Here is a 24161-nt window from a genome sequence, read left to right as displayed (position 1 = left end):
CATGGTGATGTAAGGTGACTTTCCTATCCCCTCTGCTTCCATATTGAAATTTTCAGTAATCAGAAGTTTTAAAATATTGAATGTTTAGTTCTCATGAAGTTATATTTTTCTCAAGCCTTTGTATTGTGCTAATCCAACTGATGGTGTAAGTCATTTCCACGTTAGTTGTGAAGTGTCGTAGATGAGTCACACCACCTTGCATCAACCCTGCACTGTGAGAGCCTGGAACTACACGCCAGGCTGGTGGCAGGAATCAGCACAGTGGCATGTGCTGTTTCCCTTTGTAAACATTTAAGACAAAGAAAGCATCTAATAAATTAGTCTGTTACTAGATAGAAAAATGTTCATCCTAGGACCTTTAAACTTTCATTACTCAGAGTTGCTTTACTTTAGATCTATTGGGTTTGAGGTTTTTTTTTTTGACTTGATGGATATTTATATTTATAGATGAAGCCTTTTTTTTCTATTTTGAGTTAGGATTTGTTTCTTTCAGAGAGAGGAGGGCTTGTTTGTAGTAGCACAAGGTTGTTGTCATGTTTGAGGCTGAGGGAGATTTAAAAAATGTTAAATGATTATTACGACAAAGAAAGGTCGATTTCATTTAGTTAGGAGATTTTCGTGTTGGTCTGGTAATTGCTGACATTGTAAATTACACTTTCTCTAGCGCCCAAAGTAGTATTTTTATAATGATGTAAACTTGAGACCAAAATCTTAAAACCGATCCTATTATCCCTCTGTTTGCTATTAAAAATTGATTAGCTCCCTGTTGGCGATTTTTGGAGACCTAAGACTCAATTATATTTGAAGATGAGAAACAAAAGAGGCAAAGGCTCAAGAGTTGAGAACACATTTTGTGGGAAATCTTAGTCTGATTGTCAGTCACAGGCTTCATCCAGTGACTGTGGCTAAGAGTAACTAAGGAGGTCTTCATGTCACTTAACAGGCTTTGTGAATATTCCCCAGGTGACCAAGATAGCCTAACAAGGCCAGAGAGGGTCTACATAGTCCAGCCTTGAGACTCCTCAATTGTGCCACTAGATCATACCCTTAAATTTAGCCTGACCCAGAAGTGCTGTGAGGCCGGGTCCAGAAGTGAAGGCCAATTCCAGGCTTGACCCGAAAGGTTCCCATAATGTCCTTTCTGAGAAACTTCGCTGGGGCTGTGCTTAAACCCCAAGAGTCCAGTGGTGTGCCAAAGAGTGCCTGAAGATGTAATATAAACAAGGCCTGTATGCTGGAAAACAGTGCAGTAACAGTTATTAAAAGTGAATTCCACAATTATTAAGAACAGGACTTCAGACTTTTGCCTGCTGAAGTGTGCACGTGCCAACTGCTTACTGCACAGAGGAAGGCAGCCTGGTACAGGAGGGCCCTGCGGCCAGGCCCCAAGGGAGCAACAGGAGTTAGAGTGGACAGAGGGGACATTCCGGGAAAGGGGCTCTGGTGAGGACAGGTTTGCATGCAGAGTGATTTGGGCTTGTTTTGGTGACCAGGGAAAAGATATCGTATCTGGAGCAAGAAGGTCTAGTTAGTGCCAAGAGATGAGCTTAGACCAGTTAGAAGGAAGGTTGGGGGCAGAACATGAAGAGCCATGAGAAAAGAAAGTTGATTTCTTGTAGAGAGAAAAAAAATCTGTATCAACATGTTATGTGGGAAGGTGACAGTCAGTGCACAAGATGCACTGGACGCAGAGCCCACAGAAGCGTGCAGGTTGTCAGTCCACGTGACAACGGTCCTAGGATGAAGGGACAAGAACACTCACCCAGTAGGTGGGGTAGGATGGCCGGGGAGAGTGTGAATGCGGCATGCGGTAAAGGAAGGGCTTGTCGGATGTGTTGACTCTTCTGCTGAGGGTGAAGAGGAAGTCAGATTACGGGATGCCTAGAGCCTAGATGACCAGGACAGGGTGCGGGCTGCAGGGCCACCGCATACAGCCCCACGCGGGTCCTACTGCATCGGGGTGCTGTTCACGTCCACCACAGTGAAAACCCTGCCCCCTGGGGCAGCGTGGAAACGACTGGCAAACCAGCTTAGCACAGCCTTACCTTTGAGAGAAACAGGAAATCGAGAGAGAAGGTGTTCATTTTGGAAAAAAAATGTATGTGTTTCAACAATTTGGGAATCGCTGAGGTTGACTGGTCAGTGGGACACCTCCCGAAGTTGTCCAGAGCATCGGGAGGCCGGGCCGCACGACAAGAATCGAAGATTGTCAGCCTACAAGTGCTGTGTTCTGCTTTTGCTAATTAAAAAGAAAAACTGAGTCCCAACCACAGTAGGTAACAGACGAACACAATTGGCTACTGTGCTCGGCTGTTTGGTGCATCGTATGCGAGAATGATGCGAACGCGGTTAGTAAATCAGACCCGACTTCAAGGATTGGGTTCAAATACATGGAACTAAAGTTGGAGGCTAAAATCACTTCGTTTCACCAAATAACAATAAATTAGCTGGGAACAAGGGAAACAGAAGTCCAGTGGTGCTAGAAAACCTCCTTTGAAATTTCTCCAGCCTCCTCCCTCCTCTCTCATCTTCGGAATGACAGTGTCTGGGCCTTTTCTCTGTTCCTTAAAGAAGCACAGTATTGATAAAGAAAACACTACGCCCACTCCAGGAGAGCAGAGTCTAGAGAATGAAGGGTGTGTGCGTGTGTGTGTGTGTGTGTGTGTGTGTGTGTGTGTGTGTGTGTGTGTCACAAGGCAGAAGAGCATTTTGTTGAGGGTGCGGTTTGCAGTATTACCTGTTTCTCATTTTGGAGGTTATGAATTTGAACTTCTGCTGGGAGTTGGTATGAGGTGCATAGTACAGGCCACCAGGACATGCAGGTGTGACAGGGCTTCTGCCCTGGAGACCCGGCTCCGCCTCTCCTCCCTGCAGGGGCCTGTGGAAAGGCCACCAGTCTGAGGACAGAGAGGCTCCACCTGCTTCTTTCTTTGAGCTCTGGAAGGAAATGTCTTTTGCAGCGGAGGGAGAAATCCCCACAAGGTCTCTGGGAGACGGAGGTGGCCGGGAGAGCCCGGGGAGCCCAAAGGTCCTGCAGGCACCCTTCATCTCCTTTACTGCATGTCAGACCCTCTCCAGGCAGCCGCATTAGACCATCTGCTAATGTGCTGCTCTGCCTGCTGGTCTCTCCTCAGGGCGGAGACCTCTTCGATGCCATTACTTCCACTAACAAATACACCGAGCGAGACGCCAGTGGGATGCTGTACAACCTGGCTAGCGCCATCAAGTACCTGCACAGCCTGAACATCGTGCACCGCGACATCAAGCCAGAGAACCTGCTGGTAAGGGAGGGTTCCGACATCAGGGCACCTGGCGTTCCAAGGACTCATGGGCAAATGTGAAGTTTTCTCTTTCTATTTCCTTTTCTTTTTTTAAAATATAGATAGATAGATAGATAGATAGATAGATAGATAGATAGATAGATATAGATATATATGTGTGTGTGTATATATATGTATATATATATGTGTGTATATATATACACACACATATGTATCTTGAAGGCTACTTTACAGCTGGCCTTCAGTAACTAGCTGAAAACTAGTCGTGTAAGTTGATCTATAAGGATTAATAGGTCATTACGAGCACTCACCTTACTAGCAAATAACAGCCCGAGGCCAGGTGGGAACAGGCTCAGGAGGTCTAGGCCTGGGCTAACACCCCCGCCAGGCCAAGAGCGTCAAGAATACCTATATATATTTTTTTACCTACAGCACTTTTGTGTTTGAAAGTTTTACTTGGGGGGGAAAAAAAAAAACACGCAAGCCCTTTTAGACTTTGTGAGTCTCCCAAGTTTACATCTCAATAATATGCTCTAAAAGCCAAGAGAATAAATCGTAATGGGTTTTAGAGACAGCAGCCCCGCAGCGTGAAAGCAAGCACGATGAAGACCGGTTTGGAATATCAGAGGCATTCTTACCACCCCCCTCACAGCTCTGCTTTGCTGTCCATGAACTCGCCATCCCTGAGGTTCTCCGTGCAGGCGTCCGAGCATCCTTTCTGGGTCCATTGTTCAGGGGAGGTATTGGAAAGAATGAGGAAAGAATGAGGAGACCAAGACTGAGTGTTAGGGACTGTCCCTGGTGAATATGGGAATGACATAAATTTTGCTAGCTCTTCATGCTGGAATTGTAACGAAAGCTATTCAGTTTCACTTCCCAAGATGATAGTGCTACTTCCATTATCCAACCCTGAGAGTCATGTATTATTATATGTGACTATGGGTCTGTCCGTTTCTTCAGAAATCTGGGAATTGGGGATGTCTTTCTAAAGCAGTGTTTCTCCAAGGGTGGTCCAAAGACCCCCTGCCTCAGAATTACTCCCAGATGCCTGTTAAAAATGCAAATTTCTGAGCCTCCCTGCAGCCCTACCAAACCAGACTCTGGTGACTGGTGACAGGGTGCAGATGTGCATTGTGGCAGGCTCTCCCACATGATCTGCATGAACACTCAAGTTCAAAAGCAGATGAGCAGCCCAAGTCCCGCTGCACGATAAAGGCCGATAAGGTCTGCTGTTAAGGAGGAGCACCTATGAGTGCCCGCTGTGTGAAGCTTTAAACTCATTTTCTCACTGAATTCTCACGAGAGCCGTATGGGGGTCAGTGCTAAGTTTAATTACCACCCCATTTCGGGCGTAAGGACACTGAGTGCCTAGGAGTTTAGAGGTCTGCCCAAGGCCATAACACTTTGTAAGTGGAAAAGCCAAGATCTTGACCTAGCTCTGTTGCCCTCCAAAGCCCAAGCTATAACAGCAAGAGTACACAAAGCTAGGAATGAGGGAGAGTGGTTTATGGCGGGCTTACTGTGTGCTGGATGCTGTGCCAGGGAACAGAGACATATACATGGACATTCAAGAAGGGAAAACAGACACTCGAGAGATAAATATGCAAGCAATTAATTCATTTGCAATTATGGTAGTGATCTTGTGGCTACTGGCTGGTGGAAGCAGCTGAGGTCAAACGGTGGAGTTCTGACTTAATTGCACCTCAAATTCCGCATCTCTGCGGTAACCTAAACGTTCCTTTCTGCATAGCTGCCTCGGTGAGCCGTGGCAATTTGCTCTCGTCTGCATTCATTATTCCTGAATTATGTGGGATTTTGTCATGGGAACAGACTTACAACTACGCCTTTGTTTAAAAACTTCTCTAAGCTCCAAAAAGTCCGTGATTGAAAATTAGAGTTTTTCTTCCCTTCTCCGCTTTGCAGTTCAGTTTTGCTTCCCACCAGAGTGTTATCTATTTCTGTAAATGCCATAAATGATTACACAGCAGTGTACTTTTTCCAAAATTACAATTTGCAGGATGCATTGTAAGTATTGTGTTCATTCGAACATATTTTAAATTGCTCAAAAAGGAAAAGTTCTTCCTTCCTTTTCCAATTTAATACTTATCAATCGTTATAGTTATTCAGAATATTGTTTTAAAATATACATATGAAAAACTAAAGTAATTCTGCTTCTCCAATATAGTAATTTCTTACTATAGGAGACTGTTAAGGGTTGGTGAGTTTTGCAGGGATAAATCTATTATGGGATAAAATAGGTAGAAATATAGAATAAGTTTGACAAAATTAGGATGACATCACTAATTGCATTTGAGACCTCTGTCAATGTCATATTCTATGGAAAAAGAACTATCATGGGGGCAGACATTCACGTCGTCAGGATTTATAGTCAGATGGACAAAAGTTCAAAACCAAGTACTTCACTCTTCCACTGTCAAGTCTTATGACCTTAAACAAGTTGCCTAACTCCTTTCAGCCTCCTTTAAGGAAACTTGATGAAGATAAAGAGGTAAAACCTAACTATGAATTCCTTTCCTTTTTATTTCCCCTTTATTTGTAATAAAAATTAAATTATCCCTAAAAATAAACTGTTTAACAATAAAATTGTATATTGTAAAAATCATCTACCTTTTACCTTTTTTTGACATTTCTTTTAAAATTTTACTATTTACCCATGCATGGCTTTGCCATATCCTGGCAAAATGTAGCACTATAGACTATTGTATAAAAAATGCTATAATAAATTTAATGTAAAGATTTTTAAGTCTATTTTTAACTACATACTTTACATTGCTGTTATATTAAGACTTCTCAAAAAACTTATAAATTTTTAGACTACTAGCAAGATTTTTTCTAATTAAGGGTTTGTTATAAGTAGCAAAGTATTATTTATAAATGTTAATTCAGCTATAGATTTCATTCTATATAGTATCATTGTATATACAGAACTCTCAGAATTTTTTATTTTCAATTCTTATAGACCAATATAAAAATGACATAGCTTGGCCTTAAGGACCTCTATTGATCATATGAATGATTTATTCAAGTCTAAGTATTTGGTCAGGTCAATGAGGAATATTATTTGATTTGCAGTGATATTTCCCGCCACATTTTAGGTGAAAATTAGGAACTGATTCAATATTGATATCTTTTACAATTTTATTATTGTATCATTACTAAGTTGTTTTTTTCACACAAGTTGATTATGCCAGTGATTTTATGTGGTTCATTTTGCTTTGTCAGGCCTGATGCTTAATAATTATATGGGTGAGTGACAGGTTGATGAGAGAGTGAATGAATGATACTTCTTCACAGAACAGAGGACAGATCTAACATGATGAGTCATTTCTCGACTCAGAAACAAAAAACAAAAAACTTACCGAGATAAACTGCTTTCAATTTACACAAGTCACCACTAGATGGCGAGCTTGTAGCCTTGGCAGCACAACTGTGTAGCAGCCTGCATTTCTTCCAGGCAACTGTCAGGGTCTTTTTAAAATGTACACACAGATTCCACCTCCTTAGGAAAACGAAAGGCTTTACTGGCAAAAATATAATGTACATCACTAGTTCTTATTAGATTCCAGAAATAAACACAATAATTTTCTTGAAATATAAAATTTTATTTTCAGAAACCATATCTCTCTTGGTCAGAAACTTTTAAAAAAAAAATTCTATGCCTGCTCATAGCTGCTCATCAAAATGGCATGTGTAGCTCGTGACCCTCCTTTTCACTAAATGGATTTTATCCTGTTTTCACTAAGTGATGACTGTAGTTGTGTGCCAGCTCTTAGTTTCCAGTTCAAGCCAACCCCAAGCTCACAAAATAGAAAATTTCCTTCTGTCTTCATGTCATCTCTTAACCCCAAAATAAACCCATTTTGTGATAGGATAGCCAACTACACTTATAGACAAGGCAAGTGCCATGGATAGAGTGTGCCTAGGGGTCATACACAAAAACATATTTGAGTCGATTTGTAGCCAGTCTCCTATACTACAAACTTGCTGCCATAGCGTTGATCAGTGGATTGGGGACTCCCCAAAGGAAGGGGCCATAGGTCTCACAGGAGTCTGTCACTAGACCCGCTTGCCCTAATCAGCATTACCAGTGAGCTGAAGCGAAGGCGTGTTATATCACATGACACAGTTAAGATCCAAAAAATATCTTTAGCTCTATAAAGGTCCAAAATCAGTAAGATGAAATTCAACAAGATATCAACATAAACCCCCATGGACTAAGTGGCTGAGGTGTAGCTGTTTTAATGATCATTGCAGAAAGCAATAATGGGGAAAACTTGGCCTGAACAGGTCAAAGGCTAGTAGTTGAACATAAGTCAGTGTGAGCTTCAGTGTGACGTGACTTCTAAAAATACGAATGCGCCCTTAGACTCCTTTCACTAAAAGAGTGCCACCATCAGGGGAGCCCACTGCCTGTTCACACCACGTCACCCCTAGGCCGAGGGACCGGAACATATGATTTGGGGGCCTGGAGTGTAAGTGGAGTATGGTGGCACTCATCAAATACAGGAGACACTGCCAAACGGAAGATGGGAAACTTTTCTGGGCCGACTTTGAGAGCACTGACCTCAAACTAAAGAGCAGACGTTAATGGGCACGAGATTTGAGGTTGACATAGGGAAAACTTTCTAATAACTACACCCGTTTGAAAACTAAGTGGCCTTTATTACAGGTAGCTTGTAGTCATTGGAAATGTCCAAGCAGAAAGGGAATGGCCACTTTACATAATGTTTAGAAAAAAAATTCTGCTGTCTGAATTCGGTTAAAAGTTGAGGGAATAGAGAAGAAAAACAATATTTCCCCCTAAGTTACCGCATTTCCTGAGGGCCCTTCTCCAAGGCCCTCTGATTCCCCCAGGGAGAAGATGGGGAGTAAAAGTGTAGAGTGTCGCTGTGGTCGCTCTGTGTCTGTCTCCTCCACATTCCTACGTGTTCCTCTGTCATTAAGGACTTCATTTCATTTTAAAATGGCATGGCCTGACTGGGCTAGCAAAGATTAATAAAATAATATTAATAATAATAATAATAATACACAGTGTTGGCAGAGTTATGAGGTTATCTCATATGGATTGATGTAAGAGTAAATTGATAGAGCCTTTCTGAAAAGTAATTTGGTGATATAGAACCAAAGCCTTAAAATAATATGTGTATCCTGACCAGGTAATTCTACTTCTAGAAATGAAGCCTAAAGAAAAAAAATCACATGTACAGTTTATCTCAGTGTTTTTTAGGATGGAAAAAAAATATAGAGAGAAACAACTTACAACAGGGCACTGATCAGTTAAATAAAGATAGGATAGAGAGATAGGAGTACATACCGGTTAGAATCAGTCATTTGAATATTCGTGAGCTTAAGTTCTGGCTTTGCCACTCGTTAGCTGGTTACTTAACATCTCTGAGCTTCAATGTTCTCAGCTGCAAAATATCAACAAGATTACTTAATAGGGTTGTTGTGAAGATCGAGTGCGACAATGAGTGGGACAATGGCTGGCACATCCCATGTACTCCACAAATGGCAGTATGGTCGTCATTGGGGTTATTACTATGCTGCATCTATACAATGGAATATCCGGTAGCCACTAAAAATCGTGATGTAGACATATGCTTATTCACTTGGGAGAACTTCAGGGTATATTGTCCCCTGGAAAAAGAAAAGCAGGAGAGAGAAAGAAATCTCCGGAAGTCCATGCTCTAAAATGTTAACAGTGGCTATTTCTAGGTATTCAAGAATGTGGGTGATTTTCTTTTCTCTATAATTTTCCGTCTTTTCTAATTTTCCTGCAATGACATATTGGATATTACTCGTGTGCCAAAAATGTAATACAATTTTTTAAAATTGAAATGACATTGACTTCCCACAGTTTTAACAAAATCCTAGGATATACAATTGCTAACAGAATCCGGAATGTTTTATGTATCGCGCTGCAGCTGCAAAGAACTCCTTTTTAGATAGTTTCATGACTATTTTAAAGTGAGGATGAGAATCAGGTTTCCTGGAGTCTCCATTCACTTCATCTTCCCAGATTTCTCTAGTGTAAAACTATTTTATTTTTTCCTCTAATATTGTTACCACTATTCTGACTTACTTCCTTCTGACTTCTATAAAACCTTTATTATTTTTATTATTTCATTTAACTTTTGATTTCATAAAGATTTTACAAGCGGGTATTTAATGGTTTTAGTTTTTCTCAACTCTAAAGTATGTGGTCCATAAAGTACATTTTGCAAACTAATTCCCTGCACAAATGTCGTTATATTTCACTTCTTAAAGATTTAAATTTAATCCATTTTCCTTAGAAAGGATCATAAAGACCATATACTGTGGCCGGAAGAAAATCAATGTCTTTTTAAAGGGCCTCTATATTTGTTAAACAGTAAATTGACATTTTTTTCATGGCTTTGTCGATTTCATGCCACTTTTGTTCAATTCTATTTGGTGAAATAATTTTTAGTACTTACTGAGCTCCTCTGTAAAAGATATCTCAGTGGTTACTAATGATTCATTAGCCAGCGTTTCAACAGGGTTATCTTAGAGTTCACAGCAACGGTGCGAATTATGTTTGTTCCAACACATCTGTTACGTTAGTTAGCTTTTCGTTTTCTGTTATGGGAATTTCAGAAACCATTTGACTGGGTTTACGTTAGCTGTGAATTTTCTTATTTTTTTACGGCCACCGGCTGCATTTTATGACTCATATTAACTCTTCTATTTTTTCAAATAACTTTTCCAAATGGTGTCAGTTTCTAATCCATGGGAAATCAGACATATGCCCAAACATCTACTGTTCAGAAAGTTACGGTTACTGCGAAATCCTAACTAATGAAAAAGAAACAAAAATAAAACTCTTCTTTAAAAAAGAAAAATCTTGTGTAAAATATCAGGAAGCCAAAAGCCTAATACCTGACCTTTCACTGTATCTATTCTTGGTAGGACATGCCTTCAGCTCTTAATTGGAACCTTTTTCATAATTGTTGCCATTTAACACATTTAGTCTGTCAAATCATGGGATGTCTTTATAGCCATATAATAAACCCTAGAGAACAACTTCTCCAACTGTAGCCATCTGCAATGATCACAAGAGTAGCTTACAAAATACTGACAGTCTTTACGGTAATAGGATGCATATGGCAGCCCACAATTACGTGTAGCTGCATTCAATTAGTGTTGTACAATTACACAGTTTTATTGCTTAGTTAAAACAGTGAAAGCACTACATACTGGGTAATTTGCACTAATCCCCGTCTCTTTAATAGCCCCTCGGTGTTTAAAATGTAGGGGAACATCTATAGTCTTTAAAGGGCCTGGGATGAACATTAAATTCTATCTCATGTCATAGATACTCTTTGATTGACAATTAATGTAACTCCTACCTCATGTGTGGGTCATGTTTTATGAAAGCTTTAAAATACAGTTACAGCATAAAGTCCTTCTTATACCGGAACCCCATATGCTAGAACAGGCTGTCCAAGCCTATGCTTGCAGCCTGCGAATGTCCCGTCTGGAAGATGGTGAGGATGAGGACACATGCAGAAGAACAAAGTCAGAATTGTTTCAGAGACTGCTATAATAATAATAATAATAATACACAGAGTTGGCACTGGCAGAGTTATGCTATAAGGACTCAGCATTCAGCATTTTAAAGGTGAACGTGTTAGAAGCTTTTTCCGATTCTTAACTTTTAATTAAGAACTTAGTTCGAAGTGAATTTATAGCTGCCATTTGGGAAAGTACTTTCCGGAGATGATTTTGTGATTGTGTGTGCGTGTGTACTCACGTGTGTCTGTTTGAAACAGATGTATTTAGCAATCTGTAATTTTAACAGTTTAATTACTATTTTAAATGGCCTCGCTTATGCCCCTGTGACTGGCTTGGAAAGAGACAAGGTTGAGCGGGGCACAGATGCCAAGCCCCAGGTGGGAGCTTAGGTGAGGTACACCCCTCCCATTGGAGAAGAAGAATGCATTCTTCTGCATCCATCTCCCCAAGTGTTGACAGAGAGAAACCCAAAGCAACCTTGTTCCCTGCCCTGTCCGACAGTAAGTTAAACAGAATTCCAAACTGGAAGCCTGGACATTTATTCACCTGCAAAAACATTTTTACCAAAGCATTTCTAATAATCTTGTGTTTACAAATGTTTTCAATTACATGGATTAGACAGTTCAGACAATTACTTTGTCTGTAAGCTCTTGTCTCTCATAAGCATCATTATAACCTTTTTATGTTCATGAATATATAGTTTCCAAAGCAAAAAGAAGAAGGACATTGTAGAAATGATTAAAGAGACCAAAAAAGAATGTGAAAAAGATAGATCCTAGGTATTTTATTTAAATGGTGTTGGTTTACTCAAGAATTATTGTCACTTTTAGGTAATTCTCATTTTCTTTATTTTATGTAGGTTTTTTTAATGCTTTTTTCCTTAGTTATTAAAGACTTGAACTTAATTGCTCAGGTATATTAAATATAATTGGCATATGGCTATATATGAGATAAAATTCCTGTGAAAATGTAGATGTTCAAAAATAAAACCTTTGCTACGTGTGAAAGAATTACATATTCACAACTAAAACGTAACTTATGACTGAATCTGCCAACATCTGCGTTTGTCCAACTTTTGAATAAAGTTGGGTGACGATACATATTACATTTAGAAGAAACCCCACAAAATTCTTGTATAAATGGAGATGTGGAAATTGAAATCTCCCCAGTCTCACAAAACATGCTCCGTGAATGTTTGGTCGTAATCGAACATCAAAGCAAGAGATGACTTTGCATTTTAGAAAGGTTATCGGTAACAAAACGGACTCGAGGAAGTAAACAATTTGGCTCTGTCTAGGAAAGAAACTAGACGATCTACTAGATGTTTCCATCTCAGATTTCTCTTCATGAAAAACATTTGCTTGTCATTTGAATGACCAGGATGGCTGACATGCACCTTCGGGATTTCTCTTGCCTAAGATCATTTACGCTGGGAACGATACTGTACTTTGCAGCTCTGATACCTTAAAGTCCATGACTCAGACTTGTTCGTGCTGACCAGGGCTGGACGGCTGCTCCAGTATAATAGGAAGGATGGTCTCCATCCCAGATGACACCTGGGCAAAGCACATCTGTGAGGCGCAAATGGCTTGGGATGTCTTTATCCTGACAACCCAAGTGCGGGTGACCCCATAAGTCTCTGGACACCTGTCTGAGGGAGCCCAAACTTGACTGTGCTCAAGGCCCAAGGTAGAGGCCTCCATGCTCTGAGTGTGGAGAAAATGCAAAAGAATATTTTCTGCCCAGAAAAGAAGGTCCCCCCAGAGAGGACTGCCTGCCTCTCAGACCCAAATGATCCAAAACAGTTAGGTCCAAATGATTGTTGCCGGTACTGCAGCTTAGCCGGCCAAACATCTGCACTTCATGCTGCAGTGAAATGAGCAGTTAATCTACTTTTATATTAACACGGTGTGTGTTGGTAGCACACTCCTGACGTGTGGAGATGTGCCTTGCCGCGCGAGTTTCCAACAGCTGTAGCCAGTACAGATAATCACAAAGCAGTGACAGAGGAACGTGGGGGCCTCGGCTGCCTGGGAGAATTATTCTCACGCACGTGGAAAACTTCACCATTTCTGAGGCATTTCTGGGTGACTGCCTTTGCTGGGAATACCAGCCTTTGTGGTTCTCTTTCTTTTATCTTATTGATTCCAATGGAGGGCACTGGATTAGAATTCTAAATACCTTTTGATCTTTTCTTTGAAATAATAGAAGTTATTTGGGATACTTTTTAGAGCAGATCCATTTGGTTTGATCGTGGGTTAGAATTAAAGGAGTATAATACTTGCCTATGGTCACATGCATCCTTTTCTTGATTTGTTGGGTGAAAGACTAGAGACTTTTACTCCCTTAATAAGGAAACCTGGACAGAAGGCTGGCTCTGCACCTGATAAATCTTTCCAGATTGCCACAGGTGAAATGAAATGTTAATATCCCTTTCAAGTATTTATTTAAAAAAAATAAAACCCAAAGTATTTTAATATACATGTAGATTTTCTGTTCAATTACTAAAGAACTGCATTTTTTAAAGCTTATATATTAAAATGAAGAAGTACTTACTTTCAGAAATTAGAGATATTGCACTAGAGATTTTCTGTTTCATTGTATTATGCGAATGAGTTTTAATTGTAGAAACATCAAATACAGGCAAACAAAAGGAGAAAAAACCCTCCCACAATTTTGCCACCCAGAGGCAGACAAACCATACTCTCAGTCATTTTTCTTTGTGCATATTTTTTCTTTAATAGACGCTTAATGCAAACCAATCTGAAATCTGGTGTTCTCACTTCCAAACATAATTCATTTCAATAAATACAAACCCACATCGCCATTTTAATGGTCGTGGAACATCCATTGCATAATTTATTTAACAGATTTCCATTTGCTGGCGGTTCACCATGTTCCCAATTCTGCAGTAATCTAAAAAAGATATTCTTGTATAAAGATATATCTGTGTATAATTGCCTGATATTATATGATAAATATATTAAATTTAAAGCACTCTGCCCCTTATTTCTTCAGGAAAAAGTTTCTGAGCTCTTGGTTAAGACGATTTCACTTTTTGCTTTCATTTTAGGTATATGAACACCAAGATGGCAGCAAGTCACTGAAGCTGGGCGACTTTGGACTGGCCACCATTGTGGATGGCCCCCTGTACACAGTCTGTGGCACCCCAACATATGTGGCTCCAGAAATCATCGCAGAGACCGGGTAAGCGCTTCCTGTGTGTCTGCTGAAGCTTCGTGCTTGCAAAAGATCTAGTCTGCTTCAAGAATACGAGAAACAGGACCGCTCTTTGAATCCAGAAAAATTAGCTATCAGATTTCTTTCACTTTTTTTTTCACTTTAAAGTAGGAGCCATTTTCTCTGTTTTCCCAGTCAAGTTGCCAATTACTGCAATCTTATTTGGACTTTGTTAAAGGTAAAACAGCAGTCATTAACCCCAGAGTAAAAAATGTGCCAACTAACAAAGAAACATACAGCGATGGTCATTAACTCGCTTTTGGAGATAAAAGCAGACACTGCCATATGCAGCCATTACAGTCTTACAGGCCACTTCTCTCAGCTGGCCTTAGTCCTCACTCTTGGTCCCATTTCGACCCTCTTGGCAACCCATTAATTATCTGTGGAGTACAAACACCCTTAGTCATCAGAGGGCTACTGGGAATTTCCTGGTTTCTGTGTGTGGCAGTGTAAGATGAATGAAAATCTCTAGAATAAGGGGAAAAGGTGGGTTGGCTTAATACTTACTAAGGACCTACTACATACCAGGCTCTAAGCACCTTCACTTAATTCTTACTCTTCCAGTAGATGATATGATTTCCATTCGACATATGAATAAATTCAGATTCTGATGATTGAATATCATGTAAGTGAGACAGAATTTGAACTCAGGTCTATGTGAGTAAAAGGCTCTTTCCATAAAGAGCCTGATTCTTAACAAGGATCATAGGTAGGTTTCTGAAGCACTAGCCCTAAACAGAAGGGTTAGGGAGGGATGAGGCAGCAGCAGCAAAGCACAGAAAATTGCCTGGGATGCACCCACCAACCAGTTGGAGATAGTTTTTCTGCTTGTCCCATAGACCAGAAAGGCAGAAATACCAAATAGATGAGAAGGGAATCCCAATAGGGAAGTCCCCGAGGTAAGATATGAGATAATGAGGACTTCTCTATTCGTCGGATTTGAGTGAGTTGGGAGGCCGCATCTGTAGCCATGCCTGACCTCCGTCAGAGGGTGCTGCTTCAGGTATTGCTCCTTTTTCTACTGTGAGAACTCTGAGGCCTGCAGGGCAGTGGTGTGGGGTAGAAGGAGGATTTGGTTGCGCTCCTGAAGATCTTGGCTGGAGCCCAACTTAGCCACTGACTGTCTTTTTTTTTTTTTTTTTTTTAAACACCTGCAGCACCTGGTATTCCTAGGTGGTCTCCCATCCAAGTACTAACCAGGCCCGACCCTGCTTAGCTTTCAAGATCAGACAATATCGGGCACATTCAAGGTGGCATGGCCGTAGACCCGACTGTCATCTTGAGCAAAATTATTAACCCCTCTGAACCTCAGTTTCCTCTTGTATAAAATAGGAAATAATACTATCCTGTAAGACTTACGAAGTTGTTGGGAAAACAAAATAAGATAATGTATGTCAGTGCTTTATAAATTGAAAAATGTCTAATATGTAATTATTATTTCTAAAATTAGAGAGTTAAATAGTCTCAAGAGTCTTTCTCTATCTTAAAATCAATATGACCATAATAAACCTTTTTTGCCAAAAGCCTTCCTTTACTTATATTTGGGTATGAGCCTAGCCAAGCATTACGTTGATTTTTATTCACGTGCCTTAGATAGTCTCTTTTTAAATTATTCTTTCCTTGAACTCTGTTTGGCCGATGGGTGTTAGTTTAGTGTCATTACATTTTTTATTTTGTCTGGTTTGGTTTTCGGTTTAGAATAGAAGAATCATCTATTTTGCCATGCCTCACAATTTGTCCCGGGCTGACTTTGCTAACGCTGATGTCACTTACTTTTTCAGATATGGCCTCAAGGTGGACATCTGGGCAGCTGGTGTAATCACTTACATCCTGCTGTGTGGTTTCCCTCCGTTCCGTGGGTATGGACGGCAATCTTTTACTTAGCACCAACAGAGCATTTTTCTATTTTCTGAATGATCTATCTGGCCTTCTTGCACAAAGGAGGCTGCTGCAGGAATAGACCATAATAAGAACCTCACTTATAACGCCGGTTATTTTTCCATGTGTGCGTGCTGATTAACATGCCTTCCACACATCTTCTTCATGTAATTTAAAAACTCATTCTTTCTTAATTTACCAAAACTGTTCCATACAGGCATTTTGAATTGCTTAAGAGCACACATTTTATACATTTATGGGGAAAGGAAGGGCTCCAAGGAATAGGAATGAAGTGACATACCCTGAGTTGACATCTTAGTCCTGTTTTTTCCTTATTGTTGTCATTCATCTAAACAGAAGTGGTGATGACCAGGAGGTGCTTTTTGATCAGATTTTGATGGGGCAAGTGGATTTTCCTTCTCCATACTGGGATAATGTTTCCGATTCTGCAAAGGTAGGTTTCTAATACTTTTTTCTTCCTTAGTCTGTGTCTTCATGGAATGATTGATTCTGACTCACAGTGTGCAAAGACTAAAATATTGTAAATAGGATTTCTGTGCACATTTTAGTCATAATTGCTAGCTTTTTTTTTTTTTTTTGGAAGAGTTCACAGTCATCAAGTCATCTGTTCGTAGCCATCCCGACTTACCAAGTGCTCCTGCTTACCTGGCTTACACTCCTCCTGTTGCCGCTCCATTTATAATGCTGTCGCCTCTTGCCCTACGCACACCGAGCTCCAGCCTACCTTAGATTTCTGCATAGCTTATTGCTTCACCTCTTTTAAATCTTGACTTGATTTTATCTTCTCAGTGAGCTTTCCAATTACAGCTCTTACACTACCTGGCTCATCTTCCTTGTCTGTTTTATTCTCCAGAGCACTTACACCCTTATGTCCATCTGGTATACATCTAACTACCTTTCTATATCTGCCTACCTATCTAGATAGATATGGATAGGTAGATACATGTTATTTATGTGGTTTATTTTCTGACTCTCCCCACTAGAATGCAAATTCCATCAAGACAAGGACTATCGGTTTGTTTTGTTCATTGCTGTGTCATTAGTGCCTACATAGTGACCAGTACATAAATGGTGCTTAATATACATTCAATGAATAAATAAATGAATAAGTGAATGAATGGAACAATTAGTTAATTATTGAAAATGGAAGCATAATAGTTCTAGTTTATTTGTAATGATTAACTTGGAAATTTTTGAAACAATTTTAACAGATTTCCTTGGAATTCTTTGGCTACTAAAGAATAGTTTCTATTTTACCAACCAGCGTTGGCAATTCTATGTCTTTTCTTATTTCTTTCTTTCAAACTTAAATGTGCCATCTTGCAATTAGGAGGAAAAAGAACACATTTTTTTCCTTTCAGCTGCCAAAGTGAAAATTTAGTTAAAGTGTTTTTTAAATGTGATTTCTATATTAAATCAATTTAGAAATCTGTCTTTAAAGTGCAAAATCCTAGGCAAAGAAAGGAATTTTAATTCTTTAACTTGTATATTTTTTTACTGAAAATCTTTTTTATGAAATTGATTTTAATATTAATTTCAGTTTATTTTTTCTATCAACTACAAGCTATATAATTATAGTTCTAAATAGTCACCTTTCTTTTAACTTTGTTTTTATTTGTTTGTTTGTTTCCTTTAACTTTTTAAGGTGTTAGGTAGCTATGAGTAGGTCGAATTGATATATTTAAGATTTAGAGCTGTTCCAAACTAGAAGAGCACTTCTGCATTTGAAAACGCCCAGGCTTTGACCTTAAAAGTTAGTCAAATGGAATTGAATGTTCCCTTTCGCAGGAGCTCATCACCATGATGCTGCTGGTCAATGTCGATCAGCGATTTTCAGCCGTGCAGGTCCTCGAGCATCCCTGGGTGAACGTAAGTGACCTCCTCCTTTCCCTGTGTTTACTCCTGATGTTTCTTTGTAAAACTGCAGATTTTATAATGACATCACCTCCCTTTTAGAATGTTGTGTTTGTATTTGTTCCTCCCCCTAAAATATGCCAGAATAGTCACAGGATCCCAGAATTATTCCACATGGGTCATGATGCGTCCGTGCTGACATGTTTTCATGGCCCGTTGCAGAGAGCATTTCCCCTGATTCGGATGGGACCACCTTCTGCTGGGGAGGTGCACGTGGTCACTGCCCCCACCCCACACCTAAATCCTGTGGTCCAGATCAAGGCCGAATACATCAATAAGATAGAATAGATTTTCTGAGTTAGTACTGCTTTTGCATCATTTCTACCAAAAATACAAGTGACCCAACCCAAGGGTCTCCACATAAGCCTTGAAGTCCTCTAATGCTGCACTTCTCAAACTTGCATGTGCTCTAAAGTCACCTGGGGATCGCGTTAAAAGTGCATATTGTAACGTGGTAGATGCAAGGCTCTGAGTTTCTGAAAGCTCCCAGATGCCACCACCGGCCATTATCTGAGTACTAGGGTCTATTGATACTTCTTTAGCTCTGACAGAACTCTTCAGAGCAGTCGTTATTTTTTGACCCTACGACTGGTCGGTAAGGTTTTCAACCGTGCAGGTCCTCGAGCATCCCTGTTATATGAAAATATTTAAAACAAATCTTAGCTGAGATATATAGACGCCCACATACGGAAACTCCATAAGAGGTTTAATGCTTCTTACTGCCGGGAGAGAGGACATAGAGATTTTGATATAGATATGGACGTGGACACAGACAGGGCCGAGTATAAAACTGATATAAGTTTTGCCAACCTCCTTACTGCTTTGAATGATCTGGCTATACGTCAACAAAATGTTTCATTTCTCTGAATTATCACCGTAGTAATTAGTCCAGTAATTTTTTTCCAGAATAGCTAATTATTAAGGATAAGGTATGACTGAAAGCACAGGGTTGAGACAGACTGTATCTGAGGGGACACGAGCTTTGGGTCTCATTCGCGGTCTGCCTCTTGGTGGCCATGGGCCTAGATTCCGGCCCTTTACATGTCTGAACCTGACTCCTCACACCCCACCGGGACATTATAAGTATGTGATAGGAGAAAGGATATGACTGTGGGCATCTATATATATCAGCTAAGATTTGTTTTAAATATTTTCATATAACAGAGCTTCCCAATCAGCATACAGACATGTGGGTATTAATTAATCGTCTCATCCCCTGGGGAAGTGAGGCAAGGTGGCCAGAGTGGGCAGTGGTAACCTCCAGCCTCACAATCTTTGCCTTTACCCCAGGGTGCTAAACAAAAGGTATCCTTTTCTCTGAAGTGGAAAAGGTTAGGAAATGTCTCATATAAGCCAAGTAATAAACTTACAAGATAGGCAGGGTGAGTGTTATTGTACCCGCTTTACAGGTGAGGAGACTGAGGTTGTGATGGGTGACTTGTACAATGTACCTGTTTGTACTTCAGCTAATTTGCAGCCAGGTACCCACACTCCAAGCCCCTTTGCTTTAGAGTTTTATGCACCACACCACAACCACCCTCCCTTTGTGGTACGTGAAAGCACTGTAAATATCGCAAAAGAGTGCCTATGCGCATCATCGCTACGATTGTCATACAAGTCAGCAGCCTTTCCAAAGCAGCTTACCTGGGTCACGCATGGAGCCTTTCCCTTAGATGTGCGGGGTGAAAGAAGCACACACAGGCTCTCTTGGTGGTAGCAGGAGGTGCCGATTGATCTACATGCTAATTAAGAGTCCATGGTCCACAAACTGTCAAATAGCACGTTAGCCCTGGGAAAACCGAAAGTGCGACCACACAGAATAAACCGGGAAAACTGAACTTGAAGTATGGCCTTTGCAGACTCAGTAAGAGCCATAGAGGAAAGAGATTCATAGATTCATTTTAGATTTTGAAATACGTTTTCATCAGAGGACCACGGCCTACCAGGCCTGCTTCCAGGAGCTCTGTCTGATACAACCAGAGAATCACACAGCAGTGGGAGGAGGGCCACCCTGCTGGCCTGTGTGGCGAGGGTGCCATGGGAGGCTTCCTGGGGGAGGAGAAGCCAGAGCTCCATCCTGGAGGAAGCTGGGAAAGAGATGCCCAGCAGAGCCAGCTCCAGCAAGCTATGGAGATACGCTATAACATGACTTTGCGACTGTGAGCAAATTCATCTATATATGTGATGGGGCTGGAATGCTATTGAAAACACATAATCCATTCACCTGATTCCAAACCAAATGACCGTACATCAGTATATTCCAACTCAATGGAGTAAAGAAAGAAAATTAAGACTTGTAGCCGTTACCTTTGAAAAACTAGGTTACTCCTATTCCCAAGGCAGCAAACACATGTGTCAGCAGGAACTTCTGCCTTCTCAATCTGCTTTGTACACATTTCATACGTGGTCCCAGGTTGCTGACAATTTGGAGCCACAGCTCCCTCTGGAACTTGGACTTTCCCTCTCAGAGCCCCTGAAAGCAAGAAAAGCATTTAAAGAACTAGGAGATGTACAACTAAAAAATACCCTCTGTATAATTGTAACAGACCTTAGAGTCTAATGGAAAAATATATATCGATTTTAGCAAAACACTTTTAAAAATAATGTATAAGTGATTGCTTAAGTTTTGAAATTATATTAATATATTAACTAAATCAAAAACACTGATTATTTTCTTCGTCTCAAAATAATGAATGAAAACATAGAGAGAGAGATATGTTTTCACAACCAGCATTTACTATTTGTTGCGGCCTCAGTGCAACAAATGAAGAACCAAATAATCAAAATAAAGAAGTTCATTTAACAAGACATCTCGCATTTGGTGATCAAATTATATCTGATCACTACAGAGGATGCTACCTAAGGGGCAGGGGGAGAGTAAGAATAATTTTGAGCCTTAAGGAACTCATCAGAAAGCTCCTCCTATGCGCTCATTTATCTCAATTTCCTTTGTTGCTTACGTGATGACCTTTTGCCCGGTGTACTTGGAATTGAAAGGCAGTCTCTCATGGAACAGAATGTAGAGCAATAGCATCGGGCAACAGCATCAAAAAATCTAGTCAGCAGAAGTCATTCATTTACCTTACTTCAAGAGCTTCTTCTAGGCTCACATTTGTTTTTCATACACTCAGACTGCAATTCCCACCATGTTCCTTGGCGTCCTGGGTCTCTGCTCTGTCATCCGAAGAGTCGTGAGCACGGCCTCACGTTGGATGGTTCTAGCAAGGCACACGGACGAAGGCAGCGTCAGTGTGCAGCCAGGTGTCTAGGGAAGGAATGTACACTCCCAGAGGGAGTGCCAGCTCACCCACCTGTGTCACTCTGGAACGTTCACTTTTTTAAGCCTGTGCAATAGAGATAACGGAATCAACCTCTCATGATTCTGAGGACGGAGAGAGGATTAAATTTTGGAAGGGCCTGAGAGAACAATCGTGAGCACTAGTGCTCCGTAGGTAGTTGATAAATATTTGAATCTGAGTGAGGCAACAACTCTATCATCCATGGCTCTGTGCTGATAACATGCAAACCGTGATCAATATTGGTGTATGAGAAGCTCAGTTACTGAGGAAACCCCCTCATCCCCCTCCAAAAAAATGATCCTGTTCGTAGGCTCCAAGCCCCATCGAGATAACATATATTACCGGCTCTGTTGTGTTCTACAGTATCACCGCTATTTTCTTTAACGTAGCTGCTAAATGCCACTGGGAATTGTCCTAGCTAAGTTTATTTACCTTATTACTCATCTAGTGGAGAACCATATGATGCAGGCACCCATAATCTGAGAATAGAATAAGAATGATCAAGAATGTATCATGATCATTCCAGTGACTGGGGAGAAAGTCGAGTGACGTAAATTCTTACTCATAATTAGGATTAAATTATAGCCATTTTAATAATTTCAAATATATTACTATTGTTGCAATTTTATTTTCAAACTATGGACCTACCTGATCCCATGCTATTTTCTGATACTCTTGGATGAAAATCCATCCCAGTACATTATTTCTATGAATCTATACGTTCATTTATTTTTCTAATTTTACTAATGAGGAAACTGAGACTCAAAGAAGTCTCTAGCACGAAGCTCAGCAGAGCCTCTAGGTCTGATGCCTGGGTTTTACCCGTAGAGATTCTGGTTTAACTGATCTGCACTGGCATCTGGGCATTGGGAATTTTAAAAGCTCTCAGGCGATTATAACATGAGACGAAGATTGAAAACCTCTGTCTTAGTGGAAAGGACTGTTTTAAAGAAGTCAAAGGTAGTAATTTATCTGATTCAAGACTTCCTATCACCTTCCTGGCCTTTCCATTTCAATTTACATCCTCTATCTCACCTACCCACTCTTTTGAAAAAAATACCACTAAGCTAAAATACTGAAAAAGTATGAAGAATAAGAAGAAAAAGGAAAAACAAGAGCCTGGATAATCTACCAAGATATTCCATGCAAATAAAAATCATTCATCTTGTGCTGCCAGAATTTGTTAGAACGTGAGAGACCCCCAATGATACCGTAATAATAAATAAGACCATTTATCTGTATTCACAAATCGTGAACAATGAGTGGGAATTCCACTTTCCGCTTGGGCATCTTATCCTCTCTTTTTTCCAAGGTAGATCTTAATTTACTTTACAGTTTCTCCCCAAGAAGAAGAGTAGACAGAGAGCATGCGTGGGGCCGAGCGGGAGGGAGTCAGAGTCCTGGGTACCGCACAGCTGGGAAGGGGACCGGGAGTCACGGGGCTGCACACTGGGATGCGACATGGAGCTACTATTGAAGAGAGAGTGCTCCATTGCTCTTGGGATTGTTTAAAGATAAATCAGAATATTCTGGTGGTAGAACGCTCAAGACTGCCATGTTTTTCATAAGTTTACTGATATTAGTGATAGACTCTGGCAATGGACCGAAAACCGGACCCATGATTCAAAAACAGAACTCCATGAGGGAGGAGGGTTTTCTGAAGCATGCCCTCTGAAATGGTCTCCCTGAGGAAAGAGGGGACCTCACTCCGCTGAGTAACTTCGCATCGAAGTCCCCGCACCCTTTCCCACAACACCCCAAAGTCCACTAGAGAAATGGAGACCGGGGGCCCAGGTCTCTTTCAGACAGCTGTGAGAGTTCGTTTTCCATTTTGCAAACTAATTTTGTTCTTGTCGGTTGCAATGCTCTGCCAAGTGGTGGATGGGAATTTCCAAATCCAAAACCACTAACCTCAAACCACAACCAGCCTGTGTCAAACCAGAAAGTACTCCCAGAAATGACATGCCAGAATGTATGCTAATAACACAGCTATTTGTGACATACTTCCAGGTTTGTCACGTTTAGAAAATGCATAGCACATTTTTGGCACACAATCTATTCAAAATGATGACGATAAAGATGTACATATTAAAATGTATGTTTTTAATGGCGCTATTTATTTTATTGATGCAAGACAGTAAATTAGCTAAATCTCCATCATCAATCCGTATGCCTCAGGTAGACATTAGGTCCTTGCAAAACCAGCTGTTTATGTCTTTAAAGCCTTCGAAATTGATATAGAAACTGCAGATTTTTCCGTCACTGCGGAGTGTGTGTGCGTGTGTGTGTGTGTGTGTTTGTGTGTGTGTGTGTGTGTGACCTTCTCTAGCTGAGACACTTTATTTCATTGGGAACAAATCCGGGAAGGTTTTAAGATTTATGAAGTCGAAAGCATCTCTGACAACTCGTGAGGGCTGTTTCACTGCTTTCAATGCTTCAACATGAACTGATAGCCCAAGGGAAGCTGAAACCTTCACGAGAATTTAAAGCTGGAGGCCCGAGCCCCCGGGCCTCAGCATCGAAAAGAGTTGTTAGGAGTCCTGACAAGAGATTAGGACCAGGACAGGGCAGGAAGCCATAACAAAGTCCATTGTGAGAGTGGTAAGAAAACGAACTCTTAGTTCAAGAACTGGCAGGGAAAAAACCTAGGTAAAGAGAAATTTCTGGGGAAGTGAGAGGAGACAGGATTGAGCGGCGAGGGGTGACCCTCCCTCAGTAAGGTAAGGAGGGGCTGCCCCTGTGGAGTCCCTGTGACTTGTTTTCTCTATGTTTGCACCCAGGCTGCTTAGCACAGCCCACACTGCGACCGGGCGACTCCGTGTCATCCGGTGTCAGCACCACCTTCTAGCACCGCCTGCTCCTCATGGGGTCTGAGAGTCCGGCCCCAATGGGTCATGGCGCCACGCCTCAGATCAGTGGACACCCAGACTGTCCCTGATGTCGGCACTTCCTCTGGGTCCCCTGAAGCGCTCAG

General features: G+C 40.8%; 1 protein-coding gene and 1 pseudogene across 7 annotated transcripts in view; one reads left to right on the top strand and one right to left on the bottom strand.

Annotated features, from left to right (window-relative positions):
* The window catches only part of DCLK1 (doublecortin like kinase 1), a 327891-nt gene that overhangs the window by 276532 nt on the left and 27198 nt on the right, over positions 1 to 24161 (top strand). For all 7 annotated transcript variants that reach the window (XM_023531587.1, XM_011361823.2, XM_023531589.1 and 4 more), the window contains 5 exons: positions 3135 to 3281; positions 13909 to 14042; positions 15857 to 15934; positions 16311 to 16407; positions 17763 to 17843. In XM_023531587.1, coding sequence (XP_023387355.1) covers positions 3135 to 3281; positions 13909 to 14042; positions 15857 to 15934; positions 16311 to 16407; positions 17763 to 17843 — 537 coding nt within the window. The remainder of the gene's footprint in view (positions 1 to 3134; positions 3282 to 13908; positions 14043 to 15856; positions 15935 to 16310; positions 16408 to 17762; positions 17844 to 24161) is intronic.
* On the bottom strand, positions 15224 to 15342 carry LOC111741028 (annotated as a pseudogene).

This window comes from Pteropus vampyrus, unplaced genomic scaffold (genome assembly GCF_000151845.1).
Source record: "Pteropus vampyrus isolate Shadow unplaced genomic scaffold, Pvam_2.0 Scaffold71, whole genome shotgun sequence".
NCBI lineage: Eukaryota > Metazoa > Chordata > Mammalia > Chiroptera > Pteropodidae > Pteropus > Pteropus vampyrus.
Note: the sequence above shows the minus strand (reverse complement) of the source record. Positions and strands in the feature narration are given on the sequence as shown.